The 8,558-nt window shown below is 46.2% G+C and overlaps 1 protein-coding gene across 3 annotated transcripts; it reads left to right on the top strand.

Annotated features, from left to right (window-relative positions):
* The first annotated feature begins 269 nt into the window (after positions 1–269).
* CD3D (CD3d molecule, delta (CD3-TCR complex)) lies at positions 270–3,903 on the top strand. Of its 3 annotated transcripts, XM_011964868.1 has the most exons (5): positions 270–461; positions 2,428–2,646; positions 3,117–3,248; positions 3,517–3,560; positions 3,750–3,903. In XM_011964868.1, the coding sequence occupies exons 1-5, from the start codon at positions 407–409 to the stop codon at positions 3,813–3,815; spliced, it is 516 nt and encodes a 171-aa protein (XP_011820258.1). In that variant the 5' UTR covers positions 270–406; the 3' UTR covers positions 3,816–3,903. The 3 variants fall into 3 exon arrangements, with proteins under 3 accessions (XP_011820258.1, XP_011820259.1, XP_011820256.1); XM_011964869.1 differs by lacking the exon at positions 3,117–3,248 and having other exon boundaries at positions 3,750–3,902; XM_011964866.1 differs by lacking the exon at positions 270–461 and having other exon boundaries at positions 2,208–2,646; positions 3,750–3,902.
* The last annotated feature ends 4,655 nt before the right edge of the window (positions 3,904–8,558 follow it).

Genomic DNA, 8,558 nt, shown 5'->3' with positions numbered 1-8,558 from the left:
GAAAGATCAACCTTCATGAGAAGTATAGCTGCTATGGCTTGTGCTATGGGGCCGATGGCTTCTCTCAAGGGGCTTCGAGATGTGGCGGATTTTAGGTGGTGCGTAAATGTAGTTGCATTGTCAATAGGGACGCTAAAGTTCATGCCACCTTTTCCATGTTCTCTACCAGCTCCCTGCTCAGAGATAGAGCAATTTACACCTGCTTCCTTCCTACCCTACCGCTAGCCCACCCCCACCCTGACAATTTCCCATCATCAACGGCAGAAAGCAGAGAAGCAGACATCTTCTAGTTCCTCCCCCACTCTCCTCTTTCCGGTACCTGTGAGTCAGCTGGGGGAGGGCAGCTCTCACCCAGGCTGATAGTTCGGTGACCTGGCTTTATCTACTGGATGAGTTCCGCTGGGAGATGGAACGTAGCACGTTTCTGTCTGGACTGGTACTGGCTACCCTTCTCTCCCAAGGTAAAGCTACTCCAGGTGGGTGGGGGAAGGGACCTGAGTGGGACATTACTGTTGGGAGTGAGGCCCACTTGAAAGTGTTTCTTGCCAGGCATGGTGGCTCACACCAGTAATCCCAGAGCTTTGGGAGGCTGAAGTGGGAGGATCCCTTGAGGCCAGGAGTTTGAGACCAGTCTGAGCAACACGATGAGACTCTATCTTTACAAAAAACAAAAGAATGAGCCAGGCGTGGTGGTGCACAGCTGTAGTCCCAGCTACTTGAGAGGCTGAGGCAGGAGGGTCAATTGAGTCTGGGATTTCAAGGCTTCAGTGAGATGTGATCATGCCACTGCCCTCCAACTTGGGCAACCCCACGAGACCTTATCTCAAAAAAAAAAAAAAAAAAGTGCTTCTCGGTGCTAGCTTCAATTCACCAGGCACCCCAGGGTGTCAGGAGGGCAGGGCCAGGATGTAGCATAGAGTCTGGGAAACAGGCTCTTGGCTTTGACTGACTCCAGCCACGGGTGCATGTGGGCCTAGAATGTCTCTCAGAAGGCCTTAGGCCAGAGATCTGTAGGAAATAGCTCAGTATGTATGTACCTGAATCTGGGACTGGCCATGGGAGCACAACTTCCTGCACTACTCCTTTTAGGGCTGATGGCCTCTGGAATCAGGACTCTTGTTTGTTTGGCCATGATTATGTCACCCCTGGAGGCATGTCCTAGCACTCATGGGACTGCTTTAAAAGAGAAGTTAACTTTAGGTTGAGCAGGAGGGAGGGAAGATTTGAGGGGTTGTTACATGGGAGGATTTTAACTCATCTCAGTTTGCCAATTTCAGCTTTAAAATGGAAAGTCCCATGTCCCAGAAACCCCTTCAATGCTAAGCAAACTGGGTCCAATGGTCACCTGATAGTCGACTGCACTAGGACACTCAGGATTTCCACTGGAGACAGATCCCTGAAGAGGACGTGACTGTAGGATGTGAAACATTTGATGTGCTTGTGTCTCCCTGAATATATATGTATACACTTCCAACCTGCTTCAGAAGTGTGAGCAGCAGCTATTTCAGGGTTTTCTAGAAGATGCTCTTGTATCCAAATTTGTGACTGAGTGTGAAGCCCAGGAAGAATGAATGTAGACTCCACTTTTCCCTGTGTTTGGAGGCATAGACTGTAGTGCCTCTGTGGCCTGTGGAGATGTGCTCAGACTTTCAAAGGAACTCACTGCATCTGGAATGTTGCTGCACCCACCTCCAGCCCTAAAAGTCTCCCACAAGACTTGACTTGTGAGGAGCTCTAGGGATGGATTCAAGAATTTTTTTTTCCTGTTCTCCTCCTTCTAACCAAGGGTGGAAAACTGTACCTGGGATTTGCCCTGGTCCCCTTCTGGACCACTGAGCTGGTAATTCAGGAACTGGTAAACCAGCTGGTCTCCATCCACAGCCATCCCTGACCCTGGGAAAGGCTTCAGTATTGAGAGCCCCACTTTCTTGGTTGTTAATGGAGCAGGGGCAGTGAGGAACGATGAGAACAAGAAGCTGAAGTGGGAGTGTTGTAGATGGCTGGAAAGTAGTATTAGATGTTTTCTTGAAGAAAAAATGCAGACATTTCCAACCAAGGAATGTTCTTCTGTCTTTCCATATCTTCCGGGTGCTTCAGTGGTCCATGCTCCCCCTACACCTCATCAGCAGTCTGGATTCATTTCCAGGAAAGTGCTTGGATCAATCCTGCTCTGAGGGGTCCTCTTTTGCACCAAGGCCCCAAGACTTGTCCTGTGCTTGAGTGACATCCTCATGTCCCCCTTGACCCATGCAGTTGGTGGGAAACTTTCCGAAGGCTTTTTCTTGTGACTTCTGTCTCTCTTGATAGAAACCATAAACCGTCCTGGACCAGGAAAATGGTCTCTGTTAAGTATGAGCTTCCGCAGAACAAAGGGCTTGGTGCAGACCAAAGAACTGTCTCCAATTGTGATATTTTTTTCCCCTTTAGTGAGCCCCTTCAAGATACCTGTAGAGGAACTTGAGGACAGAGTGTTTGTGAAATGCAATACCAGCGTCACATGGGTAGAGGGAACGGTGGGAACACTGCTCACAAATAATACAAGACTGGACCTGGGAAAACGCATCCTGGACCCACGAGGAATATATAGGTGTAATGGGACAGATATATACAAGGACAAAGAATCTACTGTGCAAGTTCATTATCGAAGTATGTGCTTTCTGAATCTTTTGGGTTGGAATGGATGGGGCTTCTGGATGTGAGAACTTTCTGGCTAGAGAGGGTTGTGGTGAGCCCATCTGTTCTGTAAACAAAGTGAGGCCACTCTTGTAATGGTATGAGCCAGATTTGGGGACCTTCAAAGTGGAAGAGAGAGCTTAACTCAGAAAGACAGAGCAGTAGGGGTCATGTTAGTGCAGCCTCGGTTGGGTGAGAGGTTTGGCCCACCACCTTGTTCAAGGTCCCCCACAAAGCTGAGATTGCTTCTTGGCTCTTCTCAGGGATTCCTTGGGATGCAGGGTGGAGGAAGATGTGGCAAGGCCATCACTAGGCCTTTCTCCCAGAGTCTTATTGAAGATTGGGTTTTGGCATGAGAGATCTAAGGGTTGCCCTAGGAGGCAGAGATGGTTCCCTGATCTTAAAGGCTCTCAACCTCTCCTCTCTCCTCCCTTCCCCCACAGTGTGCCAGAACTGTGTGGAGCTGGATCCAGCCACCCTGGCTGGCATGATTGTCACTGATGTCATTGCCACTGTGCTCCTTGCTTTGGGAGTCTTCTGCTTTGCTGGACATGAGACTGGAAGGCTCTCTGGGGGTTAGTGGAAGAGCTGAGCGTGTGTGTGTGTGTGTATGTGTGTGTGTGTCTGTACCAGTGAGCTTATGCACCAGTTAAGGAATGGGGCAGGTGGTAGGTTTAGTCTCAGCTGGGAGTTACTCTTGCAATCTCCTAAAGACTCCTAGAACTTTGACTGTTGAGAGAACTTGTGTGTTCATATCACTCATGCAGACTTCTGAGGGTGTGGGAGGGTGGATCTCACTGTCCCATCTGCTAGGCCGTTGATGTCTCTCTCTGGTTCTTCTAGCTGCCGACACACAAGCTCTATTGAGGAATGACCAGGTCTATCAGGTGAGCCTTGAGGGGAAGGAGGGCTGACACTGAATGCTGTTTGCACGTGGGAAGGGTCCTACTGGGGAGTTCATCGCTGGGTGTGACTGGAGAGGTCAGACAGGAACTCTCATCGTCGGGGCCTGCTGGGGCCCTTCCTCAAAGAGTTCTAACCCTGCCTCCTGACCGTTTGCTCTTCTCCTCTCTTAGCCCCTCCGAGATCGAGATGATGCTCAGTACAGCCGCCTTGGAGGAAACTGGGCTCGGAACAAGTGAACCTGAGGCTGGTGGCTTCTAGAAGCATCCATTACCAACTGTACCTTCCCTTCTTGCTCAGCCAATAAATATATCCTCTTTCACTCAGCAGGTGCCTGGACTTCTTAAGACTCCTGGGCAAGGCATGGGTGTTGTCCTGACTTGTCTGGGATCTCGCCCTCCTACCTTTCTGTTCCTTCCTTCATCTCCTTCCTTCCTCTGTCCCACACAGACAGTGTGTTGGACGACTCTCGCCACATCCTGGCTGTCTGGTGTTTCTAGCTCATGGGGCTCCCTGGGTGAAGGGTCTGCGCCACCATATTCCCACAGTTACTTGTTGACTCCAGTCCCTATCACAACCCTTTTAGGGTTTTGGCTGCCTCATCCAGCCGAGGGCAGGCTGCTGTGTTCAGGAGCCCAGCTGCACAGAATTTTCCATGACGTCATGAACGGGGGTGGCAGAGACAACAAGAGGCCCTGGGACTAGTTTCTCACCAAGACTCAGAGGGTGTGTGTGACAAAGTCCCACTGCTGCTAAGGGGATGACCTCAGCTCTATGGCCCTGCTGACCAGGTGCCACTAGCTGTAAGGAGGTCTTACCTAAGCCCCTTTCGTATCCCTTTCCCCTGTATCATAGGCACCATTTTAGCTTCCTTTCGCCAGGACCTGTCCCTGGCTTGCTCCTGCCTTCTGCATTATAAACTGGGATCAGAAACCATTCACCAATTAAAGCACATTATCCTGCTCCATCTACCTGGAAAACAGGAGTTTGAGACAGTTTTTTTTGTTTGTTTTTTTGTTTTTTGAGATGGAGTCTCACTCTGTTGCTCAGGCTGGAGTGCCGTGGCATGATCTCGGCTCACTGTAACCTCTGTCTCCTGGTGTCAAGTGATTCTCCTGCCTCAGCCTCCCGAGTAGCTGGGATTACAAGCATGTGCTACCAAGTTCAGCTAATTTTTGTATTTTTAGTAGAGACAGGGTTTCATCATGTTGGCCAGGCTGGTCTCAAACTCTTGACCTCAAATGATCCACCCACTCAGCCTCCAAAAGTGCTAGGATTACAGGCATGAGCCACTGCACCTGGCTGAGACAGGGATATTTTCAATAGATGCCATCTTCTATTACTTCTAATAGTAGTGGTTCTAGGCTGGGCACAGTAGCTTATGCATATAATCCCAGCACTTTAGGAGACAGAGGCAGGGGGATCACTTGAGCCTAGGAGTTCAAAACCAGCCTAGGCAACATAGCAACGTCTTGTCTCGACCAAAATAAATAAATAAATAAACAAACAAATAAATAAATAAATCAGCTGGGTGCAGTGGTGGGCACCTGTAGTCCTAGCTATTTGGGAAGCTGAGGTGGGAGGATTGCATGAGGCCGGGAATTGGAGGCTGCAGTGAGCTATGATTGTGCCACTGCACTCCGGCCTGGGCTACAGAGTGAGACCCTGTCTTAAAAAAAAATAGCCATGGTTCTGAAACTTTGGAGGCCTCAGGGATTTATTAAAAATATAAACACGGCTGGGCGTGGTGGCTCACACCTGTAATCCCAGCACTTTGGGAGGTTGAGGCGGGCAGATCACAAGGTCAGGAGACTGAGATCATCCTGGCCAACATGGTGAAACTCTGTTTCTACTGAAAATACAAAAATTAGCTGGGCATAGTGACGCACGCCTGTCATCCCAGCTACTTGGGAGGCTGAGGCAGGAGAATTGCTTGAACCCAGGAGGCAGAGGTTGCAGTGAGTCGAGATTTCGCCACGCACTCCAGCCTGGTGACAGAGCGAGACTCAGTCTCCAAAAAAAAAAAAATAAATAAATAAAATAAAAAATTTAAATAAATAAATAAATAAATAAAAGCGCTAGAGACGCACTCTAGGCAGGGTGTTTCCAGGTGATTCTGAAACAGCCCAAATTCAGAGTCTCCGGTTTAGAGGAAGAATTGAGGCCACTTTCTCTCTTATGCGCTTTATGCCTGTTCCTGGATCACAGAGTAGGGGATTCCTTCTTTTGTTCTCTGATTACACAAATAATTTAAAGAGCCTCCGGAAAGTTTAATGACTGAGAATTTCCTAGACCTGGGTTCCCAAAGGAGAAAATAATTAGTAACCACATAGCCAGAGAATTGGATGATTCTGCCCACCATCTTCTCAAGACACACAGAGACCCTAATTTCGTGAGAGACAGAACGAATGTCTAATTCACATGTTTCATTCATAGTTCTGAGTTATCCCTATTCTTTTTATCCCTACTCCTGCAGTTATCCTAACCCAAGATCCCACTTTCCCATTGGATTCTCTACCTTGATCATCCCTTCCATGGCTTGTATCTAACCAACATTCTGGATCCTTCCCACGTTCCACACACTTATAGTACCTTGTATTCCTCAAATTCTTTTACATCCCTCATTCCCCAGTTCTCAACATTGGCTGCACATTGGAATCTCCTGGGAGCTTTAAAAACACTGGTGCCTGGCCAGGTGCAGTGGCTCACGTCTGTAATCCCCGTACTTTAGGAGGTTGAGGTGGGTGGATCACTTGAGCTCAGGAGTTCGAGACCAGCCTGGGCAATACTGGAGAGACTCCATCTCTACAAAAATACACAAAAAAATTAGCTGGTGTGGTGATGCGCACCTGTAGTCCCAGACACTTAGGACACTGAGGTGGGAGGATCAGCTGAGCCTGGGGAGGTCAAGGCTTCAGTGGGCCATGATTTCACCACTGCACTCCAGCCTGGGCAACAGAGTCAGACCCTGTCTCAAAAAAGAAAACAAAAACAAAAAACACTCATGCTAGCTGAGTGTGCTGGTGTGCACCTGTAGTCCTAGCTACTTGGGAGGCTGAGGCCAGAGGATTGTTTGAGTCCAGGGGTCCAAAGATGGAGTAGTGATCTACCTGGCAAATTTTTAAGTTTTTTTTTGGTAGAAACAGGATCTTGCTTTGTTACCCAGACGGGTCTTGAGTTCCTGGGTTTGATAGATTTCACCAGTGATGTTACCTACGTCTGAAATGATCCTTCCTCTTCAGCCTCCTAAAGTGCTGGGATTTACAGGCATGAACCATCACACCAGGCAAGGTGAAACTTTTTTTTTTTTTTTGACGGAGTCTCACTCTGTCACCCAGGTTGAAGTGCAGTGGCCTGATCTTGGGTCACTGCAACCTCTGCCTCCCAGGTTCAAGTGATTCTCCTGCCTCAGCATCCTGAGTAGCTGGGATTACAGGTGCCCACCACCATACCTGGCTAATTTTTGTATTTTTAGTAGAGACAGGGTTCTACCATATTGGCCATGCTGGTCTTAAACCCCTGACTTCAAGTGATCTGCCGGCCTCGGCCTCCCAAACTGCTGAGATTACAGGCATGAGCCACCGTGCCTGGCCCAAAACGTTTAAAAGGATTTGTTTTAGCTACTCTAAGTCCATTTTAGTTGGCTCCTCAGTTACTACAAAAATGCCTGCTGGGATTTTGATCAAGATTGTATTGCATTTCTAGATCAGTTTGGGGAGAATTAACATCTTAACAATATTGAGTCTTTTCATACATGAACATATATTTTGACAGGTTTATTCCTAAATACTTTATATTTTTGATGCTATTTTATGTGCTTTCCTTTTTGTTTTTTTAGAGGCAGGGTTTTGCTCTGTCACTCAGGCTGAAGTACGGTGGCATGATCACAACTCATTGCAGCCTTGAACTTCTGGGCTCAAGTGATCCTCCCACCTCAGCTTCTCAAGTAGCTCTGGCACTACAGACATGTGCCACTATGCCTGGATACTTTTATTTTTGTGTAGACACGGGATCTCACTATGTTGCCTAGGCTGGCCTTGGACTTCTGTACTGAAGTGATCCTTCTACCTTGACCTCCCAAAGTGCTGGGATTATAGGTGTAAGCCACTGTACCAGGCTATATATGGTATTAAAAATTTTTAAATCTCCAATTGTTTATTGCTAGTATATAAAAATACAATTAATTTTTGTATATTAATCAAAATAAAAGGCAAAACTGTTATACTCAGTTATTAATTCTAGTAACTTCTTTTGTAAGACCATTGAATATTCTACATAGACAATCATGTTGTCTGTGAACAAAAACAATTTGTTTCCTTTCCTATCTGGGTGCTTTTTGTTTCTATTACTTGGCTTATTGCACTGGCTAGAACCTCCAGTACAATGTTGAATAGAAGTGGAGAGAAGACATCCTTGCGTTGTTCATGATCTTAGGAGGAAAGCATTGTCTTTCATCTTTAAGTATGTTAGCTGTGGTTTTTCTTAGATGTCCTTTAACAGGTTGAGGAAGTTCTTTTCTTTCTAGTTTGCTGAGAATTTATATCAAAAATAGGTGTTGGGTATTGTCAAGTGCTTACCCTGCATCCATTGAGATGATAATATGGTTTTACTTTTTTAGTCTGTTAATACGGTAAATTACATTGATGGCACAATATGGTTAAACCAACCTTGTATTCCTGAAAAAACTCTAGTCATTTTGTATTATTCTTTTGGTATGTTATTAGATTACGTTTATTAAAATTTTATTAAGAAGTTTTACCTCTATGTCATAAGAGGATTTGTCTATAGTTTTCTTTTCTTGTAATGTCTTTTTTTTGGTATCAGTATCTTAGGGTTCTCCAGAGAGACAGAATCAATGTGATATATATAATATATAATGTATATGTATGTGTGTGTGTATCCCATTTTGCTATTGTGAATAGTAATCTTTATTATTTCTTTGTCTACTTTAAATATATAAATAAATATATAAATAAATATTT

Source organism: Mandrillus leucophaeus, unplaced genomic scaffold, assembly GCF_000951045.1.
Source record: "Mandrillus leucophaeus isolate KB7577 unplaced genomic scaffold, Mleu.le_1.0 Scaffold71, whole genome shotgun sequence".
Classification (NCBI taxonomy): domain Eukaryota; kingdom Metazoa; phylum Chordata; class Mammalia; order Primates; family Cercopithecidae; genus Mandrillus; species Mandrillus leucophaeus.
Note: the sequence above shows the minus strand (reverse complement) of the source record. Positions and strands in the feature narration are given on the sequence as shown.

Bases quoted from the DNA above. Each gene is read 5' to 3' on its own strand.
- CD3D (XM_011964866.1), top strand. From the start codon at position 2,352: ATGAGCTTCCGCAGAACAAAGGGCTTGGTGCAGACCAAAGAACTGTCT. The intron at 2,647-3,116 runs GTATGTGCTTTC...CTTCCCCCACAG, and splicing joins TGTGCAAGTTCATTATCGAA to TGTGCCAGAACTGTGTGGAG. The intron at 3,249-3,516 runs GTTAGTGGAAGA...TGGTTCTTCTAG, and splicing joins GACTGGAAGGCTCTCTGGGG to CTGCCGACACACAAGCTCTA.